This window comes from Felis catus, chromosome E3 (assembly GCF_018350175.1).
Source record: "Felis catus isolate Fca126 chromosome E3, F.catus_Fca126_mat1.0, whole genome shotgun sequence".
Taxonomy (NCBI): Eukaryota; Metazoa; Chordata; class Mammalia; order Carnivora; family Felidae; genus Felis; species Felis catus.
The window spans coordinates 22963141-22988150 of NC_058383.1; the positions used below are offsets into that span (position 1 = coordinate 22963141).

The following is a 25010-nucleotide window of genomic DNA, read 5'->3' on the forward strand; positions in this document are numbered from 1 at the left end:
TGGCTGTGTTCCAATAAAACTTTATTTACGGACACGGAAAATGGGATCTTCTATCATTTTCATGAGTCACAAAACAGTCTTCTGATATTTTTAGCCACTTAAAAGTGAAATAAAAAAAAAAACATTCCTAGGTCATGAGCACACACAGGATTTGGCCTGCGGGTTATAGTTGCCCCATCTCTAAGTGCTTAGAACAGCACCCAGCACACTGTTGCTGAGCTAACATTGAATTAAACACACCTACTGTGTGCTTAATCTGTGTTAGGTATTACCACGTTGGAAGGTGTGAGCGGTTGTCTGCTGTGGTTGGCTTGCTGGGGAGGAACAGGCCTTGCATGGGGGAGGGGGGCCTGTCTGGGAGGGAGAGATGCTGAGGTGAGTTACCAGATGATCCTTTATACCTTGGGCCACCACTGGACAGGGGTGTCCATCCAGCAAGGCCCTTGAACGAGCTTTTCTGTGCTTGGGTAAGGGGCCTAGGGCACTGGGTTGGCTCCCCAGAACATGGCCCCACCCCTTCCTCCTGTCACATCCCCAGACCTCCCCACCCCTGTTGCACCCTCCCCACTACACACTCCAAGGACCTTGGGCCAGCCCCCCTGCCTGAGGGCACAGAGAAGACCTTGCCCCAATGTCAACAACTAAGAACAGTTTATTCACAAACAGCACCAGCTCCAGGGCTGGTGCTTCCTCCTGTCTTTGGCACTAGGCAGTGGTTGTCTGGCCTTGATACCTAAGGGCACGTCCTTGGGCCCCAGCCCAGGGGAGTGGGTGAAACCCTGGGCTTGGGGCTTCGGAGGAATCTTTCTCTCTCAAGACCTGGTGAAAGTGCTGTCAGCCTTCACTTCTGGCTTTCGTCTGGGCGGACGCCATCTCCTCGGCCCCCATCTCTCTCCATAGCAGATGTGGGAGGGGTTTGGGCTGCCGGATCTTTCTCACCCTGGATGGCTGAGGGTTGCCGGGCAGGGCCCAAGGGGTCTCCTGCACACACCCAGGCCCCATGTTGTTGTTCAAAGCAGATTTTTAGTCAATGTCTCTGAAAAGCCTAGCCAGAGGGGGTGCCAAGGGTCCCCTCCGTGTGCAGGAGACACGGTCTGAGTTCTCAGACTGTGGCTGGGCTCCTAGCTACATCTCTCTTCCCCTCCCCGCCTCAGGACTCCGCCGGCATCTGGGTGTCTGTGAGCTGGTCAGAGAAGGCCCTCTCCAAACGCAGTGTGTTGTATCTGGGAGGCGGTGTGCCGGGCACCTCGGTGCCTGGGGCTGGAGGCAGGCGCAGCGCGGAGGTGAACGTGGGCAGGTCATCGTCTATATCGAGGCCCAGGTTGTCCTGGCCCTGAGGGCCAGGGGGAGCGTGCCTCCGGGCCCACCATTCCTTAGCTTTGTGCCACTGGTGGCGGGCAATGATGGAGAAAGAGTCAATAAAGAAGACCTCAATGATCTCAATGACACAGACGACGGAGCAGCTCATCCACAGGCCCAACTGGCCACCGAAGTTGGACAGAAGCATCTCGATCTGCAAGGGAGGTCAAGCCACACCATTAAGAGGGCCCCTCCACCCAAGTTGGCCTCATGCAGGGACCCCAGTTCCCAAGGGAGCCCCTGGCAAGTCCTGGCCCTGAATGGATTTGGAGGAAGAAGTGGGCAGGCTTCCTGTCCCCTCTTCCTCTGCCTTATCTGATCCAAGTCCTGGCTGGCCTGTGGTGGCCCTGCCAGCTCCGGCTGTATCCCTAGCATCTAACTCTGCTCCCTGAGACAAGGCAGATGGGCACATTTGCAGACCCCAGGCAGGTCCCAGAAAGAAGCCACTCACACTGTTGGCAGGGCTCTCCATGATGGATCTCTGGTTCAGGTCTTTGTAGAATATCAAGAGTTTGGCCAAGTCCGTCCTGGAGAAATTCCAACAGGCAGGGCCCAGGTGAGTCAGGTGCCTTTGCATCTACCAGATGACCAGCCCTTCAGTGTGGCTGTCTCCCTCCTTCCCAGACTCCAGCATGGTCCAGGCTCTGAGATCCAAAGGAATCTTAGAACCTAGCTCCTGGGGCTCCTTCTGCACCCTAGAGCACATCTCCAGCCTGGGCCTGGTTGCTTAGGCCCTCATCCACTCAAAAACCATTTCCCAACCAGCCTGAGTCAGTCCACCCAGCTGTATACTCCCATAGCACCCTGTTCTTCATCAAGCCCTGATATTGCGATTGTTTGATTGCAATCTCAAATATGTATAGGAGACATGCAAGTAATACAAATGAGCGAGGTAGGCTGGGCATAACGTAATAATGATAACGACCATAATAACAGCCAGCGTTTATTGGACACTTCCTGTGTTGCCAAGCACTGTTCCAAGTGCCTTATATGAATTAACTTGTTGAATGCTCGCGACAACCCTATGTCGTTATGTTTTAATTATCCCCATTTTACAGATGTGGAAACTAAGACACAGATTGGTTAACTAACTTGCCCAAGACCACACCACTCACAAACGGGCAGATCCAGTATTCAGAACTAGAGAAATCTGGCTTCAAAGTTCATGCTGTTAGCTGCTGCACAAAATTGCCTCCTGGTGGGACTATGGCAAGTGTGTCCACGCTTATTCCAAAGGGGCAGCTATGACTCAACTCTTTAGTTCTACACAAGCATGGAGGTTTGCTGTTTCTGGAACTTCTGATCTTTCAAGGAAAGCTGGAAGTAATGGGTTGCTTTCATGGGGCTATATTTGGTCTAGGGGTCACTGGCTTGCAATGCTTGCTTTCAGAGTTTGCAATTACTTGGTCAAAGTCGACCTTACGACTAGACTGTCAGCACCTTGGGGGCGGAGATCATGTCTGCTCGGTCGTCATGATACCCCCAGCACCACATACAGCACCTGGTACCTAGTGGATATGCAATAAATGTTGGAGGCTCGACTAACCTCCACTGTGGAGATGGGAAGGGCCCAGAAAGAGGTGAGGTCACATGGTAATTCCCCCATCCTCTCCCACCTTCATCTCCATCCCCTGAGGTCCCTGAACTCTGGCCCAGCTGATTTTTGCTAAAGCTCTCTTGGAAGTGAATGTTGATGTGGAAAATTTAAGCAGGATTTAGAAGCTTCATGGAGTATTTTCAGAGGAGTATTTTTCCAAGCAGGTCAAGATACGTCAGGAAGCCATGAAATAAATGTCCTAGGCCATGACCAAAACCCTTTGACAAAGGGAAACAGAATAGGAAATATCAGATTGCAGCCCCAGAGATGTTCAAACTCTTTGTCAACTGATATGGGCACTAATCACTGAGAATGGCGTCATGATTATTGAAATGGATGTAAACAGTTGGTTTGGCTATACCAGTTTGCACAGTCTGAAAATCAGCCCGAATGCTTTGTACACCATTAGCAAGTGCTGTTACATGAGACTTTTATCTCATTTATCTATTCAATGGGCCACAATGGAAAACTATTTTCATAATGTGGGTCACAGCCAAAACATTTGAGAGCCCCAGGCCTAGAGTGGGATCTAGCTCCTGACATGAGCTTGATCAATATTTGTTCAATAAAGGAATGAGTGAATGAAAAAGAGAGGGGTTGGCAGTGAGGAAGCAAGTAAGGAGGCTGAGGCCCAGGGCCAGCGCAGGCAGAGGAAACAGGGTGGGGTCTGCTTACTTGTTGAGTTTTTTCTTTATTTGCTGGCCTTGGTCCCAAGTGAGAATGGGCAGCAACCATTTCTGTGATGGAGAAATAAGGAGTGACCTGGGGATGCCTGGAGAGGCCAGGGCCAGCCCGTATGCCTCCCCTCTTGGCCTCAGCCCCCCAACGTGGCCTTCCCTGTGGATCTCTCCTGAGGCCAGAAGACACAGGCAGGGCATTGGGCTCCAGGATGAGAAGGTGAGGGGAAAGATGGAGAAGATTAACTTACCTCAGAAACCTCGGATGGCCACTGTGCCAGACTGGTGGTCAGTGTCCACTCCTTAAAGCTAAGGGGAGAAGGGTACGGAGTGAGTATGGCTGGCCTGGCCTGGCCCAGCCCCACAGGCTCCATCCTTCCAGCCCACTCACCTGCAGGCTTCCCGGCATACCGACTGGCAGCCCAGCTCTTCCCGGACAAAGGCCTGGTGCAGCTGGTAGTAGCAATACACTGGGGGACAGGGCAGAGGGCAGTGTGAGCTGTGGGGCCATAGGGTCCTTCCTGGGAGTCACCAGGGGTGCCTCCCTGGGACCCCTTTTCATGATTTTGCTCCCATTTTCTAAAATTTCTTTTAATGTTTATTTTTGAGAGAGAAAGAGAGATAGAATGTGAGCAGGGGAGGGGCAGAGAGAGAGAGAGAGAGAGACAGAGAATCCGAAGCAGGCTCTAGGCTCTGAGCTGTCAGCACAGACCCTGACCTGAGTCTCGAACCCATGAACCTAAGCCGAAGTTGGACGCTTAACCAACAGAGCCAACCAGGTGCCCCTCTGCTCCCATTTTCTACAAACACTGGTTTTCTAGAAACAAATGCTGCTTTGTCATATTGAGAGACAGAATACTGTGGAGGTTAAGGGCATATGTTGGGGGGGGTCAGCAGCCCTTGCTTTGAGTCTAGCTCCATTACCCCCTGGCTGTGTGACCTTGGAGAAGTTGCTTAACCATACTGAGCCTCAGTTATCTGTTCTGTGAAAAGGTACCACCAATAGTTCCCGTCTCCTGGAGTTGATAGAGGTGGCCAACGTCTTAGCACAGGTTAGGGTGCAGCATTTGGTCCTAACTGGAAAGTCGAATTCAAGCCAGGCTTGGGGACAGGAGTAAAACTTTTGCCTAACATCTCTCTACCGATGGCTCCTTCCCGCAAAAGGCCAAAGCACAGGCTGGTGCTGGGGCTGGGCTGACTCCACCCCCCGGGGGCGGGTCTCACTTACTCCAGTTGGGGTGCTGCTGGTAGTTGCAGTAGTTGGCTGCTGGAGGTAGCGGCTGGCTATACTGGGCGCACCCACATTTCTCCACCATCTTTGCCTGGAAGCATGAGTGAAGGCAGATCTGAAAAATGAAACCCAGGGATTCTCTTTAATCTCCTTGCACATGGATGCCAGAGAGCTCCCTCCCTACGCATCCCTCATCCAGAGGGTCAGCTTCCCACAGCCTTGGCAGACGGCATTAATGTGCCCCTCGTGACACAGTGGACTGGTCCAGGGCTGGCCTGACTTCAAAGGGACCAGGGTAGGGCAGTTATTTAGAATTCAGGTGAACTGAGATGGGGTGAACGGGGTGAGCTGGGGCTGTGGCTGGGGATGGACCCTTTCCAATCGCGTGAGTGGAGGACATTGAAATGGATGCCGAGAAACAGAGAAACACAGTCCCCAACTTTTCTGTTTTCGGGTCCCATCCTTCCATGTTTTGAGGTCTTTGGGGATCGGAAGCTACCGCAATATCCACAAAGCTTATAGCATAAAAGCTCATGGCAAAGGCTCCGAAGGCAGGCTGCTTCAGCTCAAATCCCACGTTTGCCATGTCCCAGCTGTGTGTATAAGGCATGCTTGCTTGTGTAAGGGAAGTTCCTTAACTTCTCTGATGTTCTGGGTTCTTCACTGTTGAGATAAGTAAAACAATACCTACTTCATGAGGTTGTTGTGAGCAGGAAATGAATGGATGGCTATATGTAAAGTGTTTGCACATGGTAGCCTCTCACTAAATATTATCCAGGAGCGTCTTTCCAATGAGCTGAGCTGAACTTAACTTTCCTTTCCTTTCCTTTCCTTTCCTTTCCTTTCCTTTCCTTTCCTTTCCTTTCCTTTCCTTTCCCTGTCTTACATTCAGTTTGACTGCATTTCTACTATAAGCAGACATTCTCCAACTAAAAGTCTCTTTCCACTTAGCGTCCTTACCACCTCTAAGCTCAGCTCTGATGTAAGCTAGAGGACCCGGTACTCAGGAGCACCTGGTCTTTTTATTCTACTGGATTGATTTTCATGAACTCTGAGCATCCCAGTAGGAGAGGAACTACAGACTTCCAGAATGTAAGAAGGCAGAACAGATGATCGCACTAGAGGGTTGAAAACTCAAATGCTCATGGGAGCTGCTGATACGAGTAATACACTAGAGGCTGGTGGGGACCATGGGGAATGAAACACATGCCTTCTTTAACGGGGCCACTCCACCCACTGTTTACATTTCAGGAATATGGGCCCAAAGTGGCCAGATCTTGTTTTTCAAGAGAAGCTGGAAATCTGGGTTTTCTTATGAAATTCCCTGGCTTCTAAACACCGTCCAGGCTGGAAAAACTAGGTGTGCAGCCTGGAAGGGGCCTGGGGGCTGCCATTTAGGAGCCCCTGATCCAATCCAACCTCCCCTTGTGATTGCTGAGGATGGCATCACTTGTGCAAGGGCATCAGCGAGTGAAGGGCATGAGTGGGCCCATAGGCTAGGCTCCTGACTCCTCAGCCAGTGCCTCTCCCAGACTGTTTCTCTCCTGCCCCTCACTTGCCAAGGCCTATTTAGGAAGCAGGCCTGTCTCATCTGTACATTGTGTTCCAGGCAAACCTCAAGCAATCAGTTCAGCTCTGGTTACAGATGGATTGAAGAGGACTAGAACCAGCTGGCATCGTTTGTTCTTGAGATCTTTGGATGAACCCCAGGAATTATCACTACAGTTCCTGGTCTGAGACACACCCAGTTATATATAACTGTCTCCTATGTCCAGGCCACAGCCCGGGGCTGAGCGGCCTCTCCTGCCCGTACCTGGAGGGAGTATGCAGCATTGTAGATATTACTGATCGGCACGTCACTCCCGTCCTCTGTGCACTGGCTGTAGGGTTCACTCAGCTTGAAGGACTCCGTCTGTAATCACAACAGCACACATTCAGCCCTACCCTGCCCCAGGACCCAGACAGGCTGAGCGTGCATGTAGTCATTCATTTAGTAAATATTTATTAAGCACCCACTAGGTGCCTGGTGCTTTTCTAGGCACTGTGGGCTCAACAATGATAAAAGTAGACACACTCCCTGCTCTTATGGAGCTTAGTTCCTAGTGGGGTAGGTAGATGGTCAAAAGGAATAAATGCATAACTTTGGATAATTGTGGCTAGTGATCAGTGAAACTGGGAAGGGAGATTGGAGGGCTTGGGGAGAAAGGGTACAGTGTTTCCAGGAGTGATTGGGGAAGATGTCTTTGAGAAAGGGACCTGTTGGCTCAACAAGGAATGGCAAGAAAGAGCTGGATTTGCTACGAAGTGGGAGACGGGGTTACGGCAGAAGAAGCAGCGAAGGCTGAGGGGGGACAGGGCCAGGGTGGCTGGAATGTAGCACAAGAAAGGTGAAACCAGAGAAAGGCCAAGGCCAAATCATGGCAGCCTCCTATGCCATGCTGGGAAATCTGGATTTGGTTTTCAAAATGGTAGTAAGCCAATGGAGAATCCAGGGAGTGGGCAGGAGGAGCAGGGCAAAAAAAAAAAAAAAAAAAAAAAAAAAAGACAAGCAGTGACTGTGTGCTACATGGGATTCTCCTCCCAGTGAAAGACCCATTTCCTACCCTCTTGTCTTATGGTCCCAGAAGTTGACTTGAAAAAATTGAGTTTCTTAGAGAGGACCAAGGAATGCCCAAGAGAGTAGAATGATACCATGGTCCAAGGAGGTAAGAGAAATGTGACTCACAGCTCAAATACCTTATTAAATTATGTTTTCTTGTGGTATACTAAGTTTGGCTCTAGCTTAATATTTGTCACTGCAAATAAACAATCCAGACAAACCAATTAAAAAACAAAAAAAGGATAATGTCTCTCCCAAGGGGGAATGATAATTAAATATAAATTGTGACCAGCTTATAGCCAGGTTCCTTGTCTGTCTGTCTGTTTGTTTTCTGGGAGTGGGAGAAAAGGGGAAATGGATGGCAGATTTGTGAGAGGGTAAAAGAAATCTTTTTTCTTTTAAGAGTGGCCAGACAGAAAGATAACTGGGGGGTGGAGGGGGGAAGAATCAAGAAGTTTGACACAGGTAGAAAACACAGACATTGCAAGTGGCTGTCATCTCTTTGTTTGTATTGTAATCCATCTGCTTGCTGACCATTACTCTCCCTCAATTAGCTCCAGGTACCTCAAGGGCAATTAACAGTACGCATTTTAAAACATTTAAACAACAGAAGCAAAGGGGAAAGTAACAGGCTGGTCTCCTCTCTTCCCTAGGAGAGGAGCAGAGCTAATCTCAGATATACAGACAGGCGGACAGGCAGACATGCACTCACACGTTCCCTTTGCCCTGCAATCTCCCCTTCTCACTAACAATAAAGTGTGGGCCTCTTTCTGTGTCAGTACAGAATAAACAGACGTACTTCATTCCTCCAAATAGCTGGGTGGCTAACAGATCCAGAGCCTCTAGAACATGCCAGGGCTGGCTGGGCCCTGGGGTACAGAGATGCTGACAGTGGCTTCCCTTGAGGGCAGCTTAAGTCCATGCCAACCCCCTGAGCTTCTGGAAGTAGCAGACTTCCTGGGCAGATGTTTCTTCAAGCCCCTGGGTCATGCTGAGCTGTCCACAGAGCCCAGCGTGGCAGCTATAGGCTCTACCTGCCTGGGGAGTTGGGGGGGGGGGTTGAGTACAAGACCCCGGCATGTAGGTGACAGGATCTGTCTACTTGAGTAAGCTATGAGCAGCTGGCAAAAGTGGCTGGGGCTCACATTAAAAAAATTTTTTTTAAATAAGTAAAAGGGCACCCGGGTGGCTCAGTTGGTTGAGCATCTGACATGGTATCAGGTCATGATCTCACCACTCCGGAGTTCGAGCCGGGCTCTATGCTGACAGGTCAGCACGGAGACTGGAGCCTGCTTCAGATTCTGTGTCTCCCTCCCCGCCACCCCCCCCCCACCACCACTTATGCTCTTTCTCTCTCTCAAAAGTAAATAAACATTAAAAAAATAAAAAATAATAAAAGTGGATGGGGCTCCTTTTACTTTGAGGACCAGCCCATGGGTCACTTCCAGAAAGCTGATTGAGAGAAATTGTCTTTTGAGTTTTCATGCTTTTGAGTCCTCAGAGTCCTTGTACTCTGTAATGATGCTTATTGAACTCAGAGCCCCTGGGTTATTTAGATTGCTTCCTAAAGCAACAGGGGGGTGGGGGAGTAGGGAGGTAGGGCAGATGGGGCCAGCACTCCAGTGCTCACTCTTTTGCTCTCTTGCTCTCTTGCTCTCCCTCCCTCTCCCTCCCTCCCTTTCTCTCTCCCCTCCACCATCAGCTTTTCAGAACTGATCTGTCCCTAACCTCTAGAGACACAAAAATGAGAATGGGTAGATATGTATGTGAATGCAAGCTTTGTGTATACAAGTGTGAGTAGGCACACATGTCAGTGCATACATGTATACAGGTCGAGATGTGTGTATTGCGTGCATGCATGGGTATATGTAGGCGTGATTAAGTGTATGTGAGTATATGTGTGGGCAACAGGGCCCTTTTTTATCAAACCAGATCTTATCTACTTCCTTCATAGAAGCCTGGGGGGGGGGGTGGGCATCTTCAGAGGAGTCCTCAGCTCACCTCTTTAAAGGTATGAACTGTGCCGCAGAATAGCCCAGGTGGCAGTATGATACCCTAGATGGAATTAAGGGTGGTTTAACTTTCTTTTTGCTTTTGTTCTGTTTTTACACTGTAATATATTCTAAAATTTATTTGTGTATTGCAAAGTTTATACTTTTAATCAATTGAGAAAAAATAATTACTCAATATATGAAGTTAGGACTACTGTTATCTCTTTGGAGGAAGCAGTGAATTCTATCTCTACTTTACATCCTGCAGAAAAAACATTCTAGTGGGTTAAAGTATCAAATGAAATAATAAAATAACTAGAAGGTAACTCAGTATTTGATCTCAGAGAGGGAAAATCCTCAATAAACATAATGGCTAAAGAAGAAAACAAAGATTTTGAATATCTAAACATTTGATGTGTTTGCATATGAAACAGTAGATAAAGAAAACTAAAAGGCAAGCACAAACCAGGAAAGATATTTCCAACACAAGTGGCAAATAACTACTACTCTTTCTATATAGATGGAAGAGATCAACATCTCATAAAGGAGGAAAGTGTCACTAAAGACAAGAAAAAACTTTCTAACTTCTCTTTTTGCTCCAAACTTATTTTCCCTTCACTTCATATCTCTTTTCTTAAAAAAAAAAAAGTACAGTAATAGCTGACATTTTTAGAGCACTTCTTACATACGAAGCACTGTTTCAAGTGTTTCACATGAATCAACTTGCTGAATTCTCACCGGCCTATAAAGTAACAGTATTATTATCATCCCCATTTCACAGATGAGGTAACTGAGACATGGAGATTATGCAACCAAAGTGCAAAGTGGGGGTAGGGGCAGAGAGAGAGGGAGAGATTGAGAATCCCAAACAGCCTCCAAAATGTCAGTCCAGAGTCTGATGCAGGGCTTAAAGTCACAAACCGTGAGATCATGACCTGAGCTGAAATCAAGAGTCAGACGCTTACCTGACTGAGCCACCCAGGCTCCTAGCAAAGCCTGGCACTTAATCCCTGTTACACATATGCTTGTGAAAAGAAATGTGCATGTGTTTTAAGATAAAAATGCACAGTAGGGTTTGCAATGACAGTGAAGTCTCCCCTCTCTCCAGGACCTGGCTCCACACCACCCCGGGTGAGTTGTCTACCCTTGCCCACTTCCTCATCTCCCATTCATGATCCAGCTCATTGTGCTCTGGTTTCTGTTCCACTCCTTCCGCTGAAAGCTGCTCTGGCAAAGAATGCCCGTGATCTCTTGGTTGCCAAACCCAGAGAGCACCTTTTGCCCTTTATCTTGATTGACCTCTCAACTGTATTTGGTGCTTTGGCTCACACGTTCCTTGAAACTCTCTTCTTTGATTTATCTGACACCAGTTCTTTCTGGCTTCTGTTCCTCATTCTCTGCCTCTATTTCTCCAGTTTTGTTCTGCTCAGCCCTTAAACATTTACATTTTGTTAGGTCTTGGTGATGGCATTTATTTCCCAGGATGGAATTATGCTAGATGCCCACCCCACCCCTCACCTCAGTTTTTCTCCTGAGTTCCAGGCTCATAGCATCTGTGGACATTTTCACCTTGATTTCCCAGAGGCACAGCCAAACTGAAGTGGTCATCTTCCCCACAAGCTTATCCCTCTTGTATTCCCTAATTCTGAGCCTGGCACCTCCAACCACCCCACTGCCTAAGCCAAAACCTAAATATCAATCTAACTTTCCCCTGTCCTTTCCTCACTGACCTTGGTTGTCAAGCCCTGTTGCTTCCATGGTTTAGTATCTCAAATCTATTCACTTATGCTCATCCCCACAGCCATTGCTTCAGCTAAGGTCCTCATCATTTCTTTTTGGAATTATTGTAAATGTGCTGCTTCCGGTATCTTGATTACTTCATCTCGATTACACTTTAGCCAAAGAGACTTCTCAAAAAGTTTCACTACTCAGCTTAAAATCCTTCCTGTGATCCCTTTGCAATTGCTTTGCCTTTTGTTTGGGCTAGCCCTTCCAGAAACTATTTCCCTGACATTTGTCCTTCAAGAATCCATCAGCTAGGAAGCTTTAACCAACAGCTGCTGTCTGGGCTCCCATTCATCTGTACATCCATCCATACATACATCTATCCACCCAACATTTTTTTTAAATTTTTTAAATCTTTATTTATTTTTGAGAGAGAGAGAGAGGGAGAGAGTGAGCAGGGGAGGGGCAGACAGAGAGGGAGACACAGAATCCGAAGCAGGCTCCAGGCTCTGAGCTCTCAACATAGAGCCCGATGTGGAGCTTGAACCAATGAACCGTGAGATCACGACCTGAGCCAAAGTCGGACGCTTAACCGCCTGAGCCACCCAGGTGCCCCTCTACCCAACATTATTTACCGAGTATCTATGTTCTAAGAACTGGGTCTGGTAACAAGACAGAGAATGTCTCTGTTCCTATGGAGCTGGGAACTGTATTGCAGAGCTGTGTTGTCTTAAAGGTAAGATATTTTGAAGGTAGATACTCTGTTGTATTCACTTCTGAATTTCCAGTACTTTGGACACACAGCCCTTCAATGAATGGAGGAAAAATTTTTAACCAACTGCCTAACCAACTGACTGAGTCTACCAGCTTAACATGCCTATCCAACAAAATAAACAAACAAATAAGAAAGGAAGGAAGTCTAGTTTGTTTGGACTTATTCTTAGTGACCCCCTGCTGACCTCTTAATAATCCCTAAGATCACTTTTTGTTGTTCCAAATGCTCATAAATCAGCAAGAGAGCTGGCTGACCTTGCTCTGTGGCTTTGATTTTATACATCTCAAATTAGGTGTAGCAGAAAACCCACCCATGTCTTTGTTTACCCACCATTCTTAAAGAAAACATTTGTTTAACAAGGTGATGGGTATTTCTAAGCTCAGAGAAGAAAATCAGAGGGCAGGGGTGCCTGGTGGCTCAGTTGGTTAAGCGTCCAACTCTTGATTTCAGCTCAGGTCATGGTTTATGAGTTCAAGCCCTGTATGGTTTGTGAGTTCAAGCCTCTTATCAGGCTCTGCACTGACAGTGTGGAGCCCACTTGGGATTCTGTCTCCCTCCCTCTCTCTCTACCCCTCCCCTGCTTGTGCTCTCTTTCTCTCAAAATACATAAATAAACTTAAAAAAGAATATATATATATATATATATATATTTATATGTTACTATATATGTAAAGAAAATCAGAGGGCAGAATTCCTTAGTTCTTGTACTTTTTCAAGCTCTCAATCCTCTCCTCCAAGTCTGCAGACACTGTGAGGGGCAGAAGGGAAGAAGGGGGCAAAAGGATAGTTAATAAACATGTGTTAATGGATAGGATGTACTGCAAATCCCAAGTCCTTATTCAGGATGCAGATAAGCATGGGAAATATTAGATGAAAATGTCGACTATTCTGATTAGGGGGTTTTGCAATCCCAGTAAATAGAGGAATCAATGACCCAGACCCTTAAGGGATACCCTAAAGTCTTTTCAAGCCACAGTGTCATAGATTGCGCTCAAGATTATTTGGAGTGTAGGGGAGAGACAATCAGTATTCACACAGTCTGAATTGGTACTCAACACTTCTCATGTTGAAACAAACTTCTCACATTGGAACAAAGCCCCTAAACAACATGGCTCCTGAGAGCACTCAGGTTCCAGGAAACCATCCTGATGGTTTTTTGTTTTTTGTTTTTTTTTCCCCCAGGATTGTCCCTTTGATGGGACACTGAAGCCACAGATTTCATCTGGAATATCACCATGCCAGTTCATAATCTCAGCTGTCTCAGCTTAAATATTGCTTTCTCAAGAAATCACCCCTGGAACTCCCCATTTCCCTCATTAAAAAAAAGCTTTAGGTCAGCCATCTCCCTGATATGTTCTCATGCATCCTGCATTTCTCCTTGTTAGTACTGATGATTACAATTAATCACTTTTCCAATTTTTTTCTGTTATTGGTCCTCTTTGCTGGACTCTAAGCTCTAACAGGATAGCGACCATGTCTTCCACTCTGATGTGGTGTCTGTGTCCAGCACATAATGGCATGCAGAAAATAGCCTGCTGAATGGACAAGTAATGGATGGATATACAAGCCCCAGTGCTCACTATGTCACTTTATAACCCAGGACAAAGCCATCATTTATGGCTGTGCTAAAGCTTTTGTCATTCTAGCTTCACTCTCGCTTAGGAAGACACACTTCGCTTCTCCTCTCATGTTGAACTACTCAACTTTCTAAAGCTGAGGTTCCTGAGTTTGCTGCCTCTTGGAATAATCACTGGAGTTTGGTAAACACACAGATCTTGGGCTCATCTCCCAGAGATTCTGAATCAGTGGATCTGAGTCTGTTGATCAGTCAGGTTTGGAAACCACGGCTCTGGAGGACAGGTTTACGAGGAATGGAGACAAAAGGTGGAGAGTTTACTGGCATAACAAGACCCCAGCCCTGCAAACAAGAAAACTGCATAAGTAGTGGAGTGGCTGCAGGCATTGGCGCACACTCCTTGCCTTGCCCTTCTGCTCCCATTGGGCATGGTTGACTTGGGCATTGGAGTCTGCAGCCCAGATGTGTTTCTGTTGACAGGTATGAGTGTTCTTGGCAGCCAGTGAGGTCAGAGAGTGTCAAAGACTTGAGGAAGAAGGGGGTTCTTGGTAAATAAAGTGAAATTGATGGCTAAATATTGGCTAAATAGAGCTTTGATGGCCCAGTGACTTCCCATTAGTCCTTAAGGAGTGGTTTACATGCCTCATAGACCTTTAAGTGGCCCAGAAAGAAAGGTGTTAATCTGCTCTATTTATATTAGTGACAAACATAGTTAGTGTCTGATGCTTTGCTTCCAACACAGTTCTTGTAAACAAATGCTAGTGTCTGTTTTTGCAATAAGGAAGGTTCCTTCAACTTTTTCCGAAAATGGCATCCTGTGTCCTTTTTCATCAATATAGAAGATACAAAGATAGTATTAACTACTGGAATGATCTTTGCAGGAACCGTTAGAAAATCAAGACTTTGCTTTCTCTTGAAACCAACATGCTGTTCCACAAGCCGCACCTTATTGGTTTTCTTTGGGGAAAAAAAAAAAGTCTGTTCTCCTCGACTCCCCTATAGAAATCAGAATGTTCTCTTACCAGATGCATGCCTATGGAGGTGGCCATTGCCGTCTCGATCTCTGTTCCTATGTCCTCAATGAAGGGGTATTCATCCTGCCGATGCACAATCACCTTAGCCCCAGTGGAGGACACCAGGAAGGGATTGTACTCCTCTTCGTTGATGTACAAGATCACCTGCAGCCCTGAGAGGAGAAGAGGCTGCTGTGGTCAAAGGCTAGTTCAACATTACCTGGTGGTAGCCTACCTCTCCCGCTGCTTTGGGAGTCTCAAAACCAAAATGCAGGTATTTCCAACAAAGTGAAAGGTGTACAGGGCTAGACTGGAAGCTTCGTGGAGAAGAGAGGTGGGGGTGGTGGTGCCTGACTTGCTCACTGCTGTGTCCCCCAAAAACAGTGTCACTGCCGCAGTTCTGCTGAGCAATAAAGGAACTACTCCTGGGTCCAAAAACATGCATCTCGACATGGTCCTTTGAGATGAGGGGTTTGGCAGAGCACCCAAACGGACATGTAGTGCTGTGGCTGCTTAAGCCCTTAGAGAAAAGCACTAATGGTGTCTGATCCCTGGCCTAACTCCTTTCCATACTTCACCTCCTACCCCGGCAGGCAATTCTGTACCCAGCAGCCAGAGGGATCTTTTAAAATTGTAAATCAGATCTCTCCCTTGCCCGAAACCCTTCAGTGGCATCTCACTGGATACACAGGAAATGCCATAGAATAAAATCTGTAAACTTGACTGTGGTTGTCATGTCTATGATGATGCAGCCCTGCCTGTGTTTCCCTCTTCAGCCCCCTCTCTGCTCTCTCAAGAAGCTCCAGGTACACTGGACTTCTTTCTGTTTCTTTTTTTTTTTTTTTTTAATTTTTTTTTCAACATTTATTTATTTTTGGGACAGAGAGAGACACAGCATGAACGGGGGAGGGGCAGAGAGAGAGGGAGACACAGATACGGAAACAGGCTCCAGGCTCTGAGCCATCAGCCCAGAGCCTGATGCGGGGCTCGAACTCCCGGACCGCGAGATCGTGACCTGGCTGAAGTCAGACGCTTAACCGACTGCGCCACCCAGGCGCCCCATGGACTTCTTTCTGTTTCTAGAGCACATCAAATTCATTTCCTTCGCAGGGTTTTTGTACTTGATAGCGCCCGAATGCTCTTCTGTGGACCTTAATATGGTAAGGGTCTTCTCACCCCTAACTAACTCTTCCCATGGATGCCTTTCTGGCCCCTTATTTGAAATAAAACCCCCATCCTGACCCCAGCACCCTCTTACCCTTCACTACTTTATTTTCCTTATAGTCCTCATTAGGATTTATAATCAGATAATGTCCATGCACTTGTTCATTCATTTATTGTGTGTCTCTCCCCACTATCATTCAAGCTCCCTGGAAGCAGAGAGGGCATCTGTTCACCCTAGTGTCTCTGACACGTGGAGGAGAACGTGGCATACAGCAGGCACTCAATAAATGTTCGGTGAAAGAGCAAATGAGCTCGTGGCCTGTATGGATTGACGGAAGAAAACTTGGAGAGTTCATTCTGACTTCTTCCATTTGTAAATAAAGGAATGGAAGCCCAGAGCAGGCAAGGATTTGCTCAAGGTCACACAGCACATGCGCAGCAGAGCCTGGACTCTGCAGCTCTTTGCTCCCAGGTCCCAGACTCCTTCTTTCCACTGAAGTACGTGCCCTGGATTATGGTTTCTTGCAGACTTGGTAAGAGTACAGACTACACAGTAGCAAAGGCTGGGAGTCCATATGAGGTTCTCCTGCCTTTCTTTGTGGGAGCATATTTGTATATCAACTCATGTTCAGTTCGCTTAGGACTTTGCCAGGCCCATCTGTTTCCTGCCTTCACTACAAAAGTCACTGTAGTAAGTAAGAGCAGTGGTAATAGTACCGGAGGTCATAACGGTTCTATTGGTGGTGGTGGGAGTAGTAATGGTACCAATAGTAGTAATGATAACACGCAACCAGCAGTTATTGTGTGTTTCATGTGTGTTAAAGGCTGAATTGTATTCCCTTTCTAATCCATATGTCGAAATCCTACCCCATAATGTGACAGTAATGGAGATAGGGCCTTTAGAGAGCTAATAAAGGTTAAATGAGGTCATAAGGAGGGCCCCGATCCCATAAGGCTGGTGTCCTTACAAGAGGAGGAGATACCAGACCTCCCTGTATCTCTCTCTCTCCTTTTCTCTCTCTCTGCCACAGAGAAAAGGTCAGGTGAGGACACAGCAGGAAGGCAGCCGTCTGCAAGCCAGGGAGAGAGATCCCACCAGAAACCAAGTTCACAGCATCTTGACCCTGGGTCCCTCGCCTCCAGAAGGGAAACTAAATAAACATCTGTTATTTAGGCTACTCAGTCCGTGATATCTTGTTATGTAGCCCAAGCAGACTAATACACCATGTGCCAGGACTTACTCTAAGCACTTTACATATATGAGGTCCTCTCAACAACCCCAAAGCAGAGACATTATCATGATTTCCACTGTGTAGATGAAGTGCAATAACTTGGACAGGGTCACACAGTCAGTGGCAGAGCTGTGGGTTTTGGCTGCAGAACGTGTTATCTTAACCAAGATAAAGGTATGTTTGCCTCCCTAATCTCCTGTTTGGCACATCTGGGTTTAAGTCCATCTGAAGTCTGCCTGCCCCACATTACTCATTCCCTAGCTGCAGGCTTGAGCCAGAGTGGTTTGCCAGGAGGAGAAACCCCAGTGACGTCACTGTTGCTCTCTCAAAAGTAGAGGAGACATCAAAAGGGAAAACAGACACCAAAAAAAGGAGCCAACATGGATGCTTGATAGAAACAGCACAGCCAAAGGGGAAGTGATGTCCCTGGTTTCTGGCCAGGTGGAGAGATCCCATATTTCTGGAAGGCTCGGGCACTCCAACTGCCCTCCTGCCAGGATGCTCACTGTTGGTGCGGATTTCCTTACCGTATTCACTGCCCCCCATAGAGGTGCTGAGGATAGTCTCATTTTCTCTGTTGTTGAACGTGTAGCAATTCCCATACATTGGATGGTGGAAAAGCGTGAAGTTTCTATAAGGAAGAACACGGGTCAGAAAGAGCTTTGGTGGGAGCTCCCCTCATGCATCTGAGCTAAAGGCTGGATGGGAAGGGTTTACAGGGCCAACTTTCTTTTGTGGACAACAGATAATAGACATGACTTACTTTCTCCACTTTCTGTCTAATAAACCACAAGCAAAGCCCCTCACCCCGGCTGCCACACGTTAATGTAGGACTACTCTCTGCTCTGTTCCCCCATCTTAATCCTCCCAGCTCTGTCTCCATCCCAGTGTGACTCTCGTTGTGCCCTATGTCTGCCCCAAATTCCTCTACTCATGAATTTCTCAGCCAACACTTGACATTTTTCCATTCCAACACCAGGAAATGATCCCAGGAGAAGGAACCACATCACGTGTGTCCTTACACTGACTTTAGAACCTAACGCTTAGGCAGATATGATTCCAATCACTCAGTTTCATAAAGATCAATGTATCTACTAACATATAGAAAGGCTTAGTGTTTAAAAAGGATGAAGTAAGGCTTTCAGATAGGCAGGAACACTCTAGAATGTCCCATCACTGCTCAGTCACCACCAGGGATCTGAGTGTTATCTTAAAGGCAGAAAAGTTTGAGAGCTCACCCATCTATACATAGACCTTTCTTTCTCTTTCTTTCCTACCTCTTTTTCCTTCGTTTCTTCCTCTGTGCTTGATCAGTGGTTCTCAATTGTTGGTGTGCATGATGGTAGCATGCAAGGTTATACGTATACCATCAACCCCTCTGTTTTTATGAGTAACTTAATGAGTTCAAAGATACTTTGACTCTATGCCATCTCTATCTTCCTCAGTGACTCCAGAGCCTAGATCCCATGTAAGCTGTTTTCTAAAGGGCAGGGTCAGCGAGAGGAGCATCTTTCACTCCCAAGCCCCACAGCTGAGCTGCAGGTGCAGGCAAGGGACTCAGAGCTCAGAGCCACCAGTCCTCAGAGCTAAGAGGGCAGCCTCCTCTCCTGACCTGGCATCGCAGGACATGCCATCAAAGAAGCAGGTAACCAGCAGCTCCTCAGCAGAGTAGCTCATGTTGATTTTCTTCTCCAGAGGGACCTGTGCCATGATGTTCATGTAGTGCAGCTTATACCACTCCTGGATGGCATTGACCCCTGAGCTGAAGGTGTAGACGGCACATTTGGACGTGTCATTTGAACACTGTGAATAAGAGGAGACAGTAGGCTGAAGCCACTGGCACTACCACTGGCCTTGAGAAGGACGGTAAGGATGAGGACCTAGGACTCTAGACCGGAACAGGAGGGACACCTGAAGCAAGGATGGGCTTCCTCTTACTTCCAAGGGCTGAGAGAGGATCAGCCTCAGGGACCTGAAGGGTCTGAGAGAAGGACATAGAATCCCACTTGTCATGGCTCCCTGTGACTCCTTACCAGGTGAGAAGAAAAACCGGCTTCTGTAGGGTCTCCAGATATCCAGGCTTTGGTTGATTATTGCTATTGACTTCCTACCCACCTCTAGCCATTTCCTACTGGATCAGCAGTCTAGAAATCTGGATCCTCACCCAGACTTCAACATGATATTTCCACGGGATCTTGGGCAAGGCATGACATCTCCATTATTTCACCTACCAAATGTTAACTAAAATGCCATCCTTAGCTGGGATGACCAGCATTTAAAATATGTAATAATTAGAGGGGCGCCTGGGTGGCGCAGTCGGTTAAGCGTCCGACTTCAGCCAGGTCACGATCTCGTGGTCCGTGAATTCGAGCCCCGCGTCAGGCTCTGGGCTGATGGCTCAGAGCCTGGAGCCTGCTTCCGATTCTGTGTCTCCCTCTCTCTCTGACCCTCCCCCGTTCATGCTCTGTCTCTCTCTGTCCCCCCAAAAAATAATAATAAAATAAAAAAAAAACGTTGAATAAAATATGTAATAATTAGAGCCTTAGAGGGAGACTGTAGTATGTTCCAGATGTTCTCATCACACTGGGTTTGGAATCTCTCTCAAAAGGACAGGCATTGAAGGATTGAGTTTGCTATCAAGAATAGCCGAGACAGTATCTCGTGAAAAGACCCAGGAAGACTTTGAAAAGTCTTGATGATTAAGGGAAAGGGCCATTTCTCCAGGATTTGTAACTGGTGCTCCAAGGTCTCACAACTGGCAAGCCAAGTATAAGGTACAGAAGAGAGGTCTCATCCTAGAGAGATGCCTGGGGCATGGCGAGGTAGAGTAATTGATTGCCTTTGCCCAGGACACTAATGGAATTCGATTTTGGTGACTGGCTGCTTCCTTAGAGCCCCTTAAATGGGACTGAGAAGGAGAGAGGAAAAGTCAGGCCGCAGCACCTCACAAAGGCAAGTACTGCAGGGAACATTGGGTGTTTCTGTTGTTTATTACCTATTTTCTTCCTTCTGGTATCTGTACCCTAATTTTGCTTTTGTGGAACGTCCTTCCCCCTGTTGGATACAGTCTGATGAGACTGTCCATCATGACACCTCACCCTCTGTTAGGTGACCCGACTCAAACTTGGCCAATCAGATAGTCGCAAGATGGGATCTGAATCCGTCTTTATGGATGGATTAACAAAAAGCCTGAAAATCGTGAAAACTTATTGAATCCAGCAGCCATATCTGAAATGACCTTTCACCATTTCTTGCCACCTAGATCCCTGGACCTTCCCTAATTTCTGTCCTTTGACAGGCCTCCATGATCTTCTGATTCCTTTCTAAGACTTTTTTTTTTTTTCTGCTTAATATTACCTGAATCAGTTTTAGTTGCTTGCAGAATTTTCACCCTTAACTGGGTGTATTTCTTTGAGCGGGACTGTAGGGACAATGGCAAAGGAGAAACCTTCGTGGACCCACCATCTCTAGCCCATCCCATGGCCCCCAGCTGTGAGGACATGCATCTCACCAGTTGGAATCCCACCACCTCCTTGGACTCGTGGACATGCATGACATCTGATGCCTTGTGAATGATGCTCCCACTGACTTTCCGCTTCCGCCCTGTGAGGAAGTCCCTGGCCTTGCTGGTCTCATCCTGACTGAAAGCCAGCAGTGGGACCAGTTTGAGGAATTTGGGCCGTGTGCCCTCCCAAGCCGAGGTCCAAGACTCTGCCTCTCGGCGTTTTCGAGACTTATTCTCTGGAAAGCCGTACAGGTTCTTCAAGGCCGTTCTAGTCTCCTGTTCCAAATCGGCTAGAAGGTCCCGCACTGCACTGTACCTGCCAAGGGGGGAAGGAGGAGTCAGGGAGAGGGGAGCTCCACTGACAGAGTGCTGGTACCTCTTCCCTCTGTTTCCCATCAGTGTATGTCGGCCTTGGGCCCACTTCTCCCCCACTTCCTTGGCCAAGGAGGCCTTTTATGATTTGCCCCATCCAAAGTGACTCTTGGCTTGAAAAGTGATGACAGGCTCCCGTGTGACCCTTGTGTGACTTCTCATGGCTTCGTTTATGCCACTACCATCTGCTTGCTCTTGGGGTGTGTTGGTAAGTTTGCCCCGACCAGCATTTCTGGAGTGGTGACTGTCAGGTGCCTCCCATAAACCAGCCACGGTGAGGACAATTACAGTGAGGACAGTAACTGCTAACTGGAAGTGGGTCCAGGGGACCGGCTCTGTCTCCACCTAGCACACTTGCCCCTGCACACTGACTCTTCTCCAATCAGTCCTGGGACAGAAAAGGTAACACTGTCACCTCAATAACCCCCAGGAACAAGAATGATACAGGAATTGACCGCATGAAGCACAGCGCCATCTTCAAATCTCCATAATACCAAGTAGTCCTGGCCTCCCTCCCAACTGCTCCCCTCTCTCCTCTCTCTGCCCCTTGCTCCCTGCATAGACGACACAGCATCATGATTGAGGGTGTAAACTCCAGAGTCAAACTACCTGGGGTCCAGGTCCCCATCCTGGTTCCGGATATGGGACTTGGATAAGTCACCTAGCCTTTTTGTGTCTCAGTTTTCTCATCTGTAAAATGAGATCACTGGAAAGATTCAATGAGTTTATCGTATGTGTGTGTAAACAGTCACTATTAATTTTATTAGCATAATTATATTTGCTAATATTTCACTCCTGCACTACAACTCAACTCCCCTAGGACCGAGACTGTGTTGGGTTGTTCAGTTCTTTGCCCCAGACTCGAGTACAGTGCATGCCAACTTGTAGACACTGAGTAAATGATTATGGTGCAAGTGATAGATGGAAGAAAGGGAAGGAGGGACAAAAAGACTCTGAGGTGGAGAATGAGGCTTAGACCTGATTTTGATTTTGACCAGTTAGTTTCCTTTGACACTCTTCCTCCCTTGCTCCTCCCTTCTCCCCATGCCCACACCTGCTCAGACAAATTCTGCCAGATTCTGACCTGCCTCACAGATCAGTTTTCAATAATCCTGAGCACAGCTCCAGTGACCCATTTAGAACAGGCCCTGTGGCAGACAATAGGGCAGTACCAATGGCTGATCCTGCCCAGAGCCCAGTGATCTCAATTAGTGGGGCTGGATTCACTCAAATGAGGGTTGAGGCAGCTGAGATGCTTCCGGAAGTCACTTGGGTGTCACTTCTGAGTCAGCCTCCAGCTCATGTTTCGGGGACAGTGAGGGTGTGAGTTTAGAGGGCTCAGGGGGAAATGGCTAAGCTAGGCTGTGTGTTCCTATACATACATACCTGTGCGTGTGTGCGTGCGCACGTGCCTGGGGTGGGAGGCTGTGCTAGCACATTCCAGTCCCCACCCCCCAGTGAAACTGACCCTTGCAGACTCCCACTCCTGCACAGCTTGAGCTAGTCCAGCCTCAGAAGCAGCTGATAGATTGACAACTTGGGACAGATTTAGAACCTGGGGGAGGGAGTTTACCAATGTTGGCAGCAAATTCAGATTTCTAAAAAGCCTCCCTGTGGGCTGGCACGTGTCATCTTTGAGTGGGGCTCTGGCCTCCGAGGGGGGCCCGGCCCCCACTCCATATCCTTGCTCCTGCCGCTTACTTGTAAGGGTTGATGTTGCAGATGGTGACGGCAGGAAAATCCAGCTTCTGGAAGTGGACCTTGATGGAGACGGAGACGGTGTAGAAGGAGGAGATGAGGAGGGCACATTGCCAGAAAATGAGGGCCACGGCCGTCAGCGTGAAGAGAACCCAGAGCAGGCGCCGCAGGCGGCCGCGGGACACCACGATGCGGCGGCAGCCGTGGGTGTTGGTGTTGAGGCAGTACCACCGCATCAGCTCTTTTATGGTAGGCGCCTGGGGCCCCGTCACAGGCAGATTCTTCTTGATTTTGGCTTTGATCTTCTCTCCAGGAGCCATGATGAGGATGGGACTTGAGGGCCAGGCAAGCTGGAGGGGCAGAGAAGAAAAGTGGGTGACCTCACACTCCCTAGCCTCCAGGGACAGGGCAGACTCTGGGGAACACCAGCCCACATGCCCTCAGAGGCCGTCTTCCTTTTTCCCTCTGTGGGCTGGACAGCCTGCATTCTGAGACCCCGGCCCCCTTTCCAGGATATTTGGGTTTTTGGCCACTGCAGCTGCAACAAGGGCTGCTTCCTCCTTGTGCAGCCCCCAGGCCCAGCCGTGTGGGGGCTGGGTGGGGTTTAACCCATGAATCACTGGTTTGAAGGACCTTTCCCCTGGGTGCCTGGAGCAGGAGCCCTCCACACCTCAGCCTCTGCACCTCTCTTATCACGCTCTGCCCTATCTAGAATATGGCCACCTGCACCTTATCGCTTCCTCCCACCTGGCCCCCTGGAGGGCAGCATTCCTATCTCACCTACCCCTGGTGCCTAGCTCAGTATCTGGCACTGAGCAAGTACCCCACCAACATTTTCTGACAGATGCAATCTGTCAAGAGAATTTCTCGGCAGCCAACTTGGATCCTGTTTGGTCCACTCCTAGCCGTGTTTTCCAGGCTTTTCCCCTCCACTTTCCCTGCAAGTGGGGTTTCTGTTTCGTTTCTGTTTAACTTCTTCTCTTTACAGTCAAGCATTTGGTGTTTCTAGAGAACCTTATAAACAATAGCCCACAACTATTGGCCACTCAATATTTGCCAGGTACAATGCCCTATTTCCTTGATTCTAAAGTATCACTAATTGGGGGAATACACTGTGATGAGATAACAGCTTTGTTTGGGGGAAAGTGTTGGAAAACAAACTATCACATTCATCAGTGTACATGATGCATTTCACTTACAGAAACTTCACAACATGGAATAACATTCTTTTTAGAAATGAACTAATATATGTGTATTGTGTATTCTATACATTATATACATAAAGAAAGAGTCACCTCATGGTTATATAAAGTTTCATCAGTCTCATAAATATATAAAGTCTCTCTATATACATATAATCCACATAGATTTCATTTTGTGTTTCAACAACCACTACTGTTACCTTCATGTTATAGAGGAGGAGAATGAGCCCAGAGAGGTGGGGTCATTTGTGCAAGACCACACAGCTACTCAGTGGAAGGACTGGATTAGAACCTTGCAGCCTTCACCACCATGGTATAGGCTTTTGAGGGGCCTGGTATTGTGCTGGGTACTGTCTCCTCCCCAAAGAAGAAGGAAAGAGAAGTGATCCTGTGCTATTTATTTATTTTTATTTTTGAATGTTTATTTATTTTTGAGAGAGAGAGAGAGAGAGAGAGAGAGAGAGAGAGAGAGAGAATAAGTGGGGGAGGGGCAGAGAGAGGGAGACACAGAATCCGAAGCAGGCTCCGGGCTCTGAACTGTCCGCACCGAGCCAGCCGCGGGGCTTGAACTAACAAACCACAAGATCTTGACTTGATCTGAAGTCAAATGCTTAGCCGACTGAGCCACCCAGGTGCCCCGGGATCCTGTGCTGTTTAATTTCCAAACTCTAGATAGTCAGTGTCACCACCTCCCAACAGTTGTGAGCACTGGTAAAGGGGGAGGGAAGGTATATGGAAATTCATCCCTCTTTTTTTTTTTTTAAGTTTATTTACTTATTTTGAGAGAGAGACAGTGTGAGAGAGGGCACAAGACAGAGAGAGGGAGAATCACAAGCAGGCTGGGCTGTGCAGTCAGCACAGAGCCCGACTCAGGGCTCAATCCCACAAACCGTGAGATCATGACCTGAGATGAAATCAAGAGTTGGACTTCTAACCGACTGAGCCACCTACGCACCCCAGGAAACTCTATGCCTTCTACACCTGCCGTTGGTGACAGAGGCAGAGTAGGGAATACCTTAATATGGAGTAGGATATGCAAGGTGGTCCCCATGCCCCCAGAGGGCCTGTGTCTGGGCTTTAGTTTGTCCCATCGAGTTCTTCAGGCAGGATTCTGCACTTCAGGAGTTACTTTTTGTCCACCCTGACCCCATGGGATATTGTCCAAAATTTGGAAGCTGGGGCAAAGCTGGGAGGCTTTCAAGTTTATGATGCTCGTGGGTTACAGGTTTATGATGTAAAGAAAATAAGAGGGCTGGGGGGGGGGGGTGTGTGGCAAGTGAGATGTCCAGAGGCA

At 47.8% G+C, this 25010-nt stretch overlaps 1 protein-coding gene and 1 long non-coding RNA gene across 4 annotated transcripts in view; one reads left to right on the plus strand and one right to left on the minus strand.

Moving 5' to 3' along the window:
* The window catches only part of LOC109495245, a 97403-nt gene extending 73590 nt beyond the window's left edge, over positions 1 to 23813 (plus strand). For both annotated transcript variants that reach the window (XR_006590945.1, XR_006590946.1), the window contains one exon: positions 22539 to 23813. This is a non-coding gene — a long non-coding RNA (uncharacterized LOC109495245). The remainder of the gene's footprint in view (positions 1 to 22538) is intronic.
* SCNN1G (sodium channel epithelial 1 subunit gamma) lies at positions 1 to 24910 on the minus strand. Of its 2 annotated transcripts, XM_019820796.3 has the most exons (13): positions 24732 to 24907; positions 22518 to 22864; positions 20451 to 20760; positions 18552 to 18742; positions 17467 to 17570; positions 14553 to 14716; positions 6678 to 6776; positions 4862 to 4979; positions 4025 to 4103; positions 3885 to 3942; positions 3632 to 3693; positions 1811 to 1886; positions 1 to 1513 (listed from the first exon to the last, which is right to left on the minus strand). In XM_019820796.3, exons 1-13 carry the CDS (start codon positions 24765 to 24767, stop codon positions 1151 to 1153), a joined length of 2007 nt encoding a protein of 668 aa, XP_019676355.1. In that variant the 5' UTR covers positions 24768 to 24907; the 3' UTR covers positions 1 to 1150. The 2 variants fall into 2 exon arrangements, with proteins under 2 accessions (XP_019676355.1, XP_019676356.1); XM_019820797.3 differs by lacking the exon at positions 6678 to 6776 and having other exon boundaries at positions 24732 to 24910.
* Between the last annotated feature and the right edge of the window lie 100 nt (positions 24911 to 25010).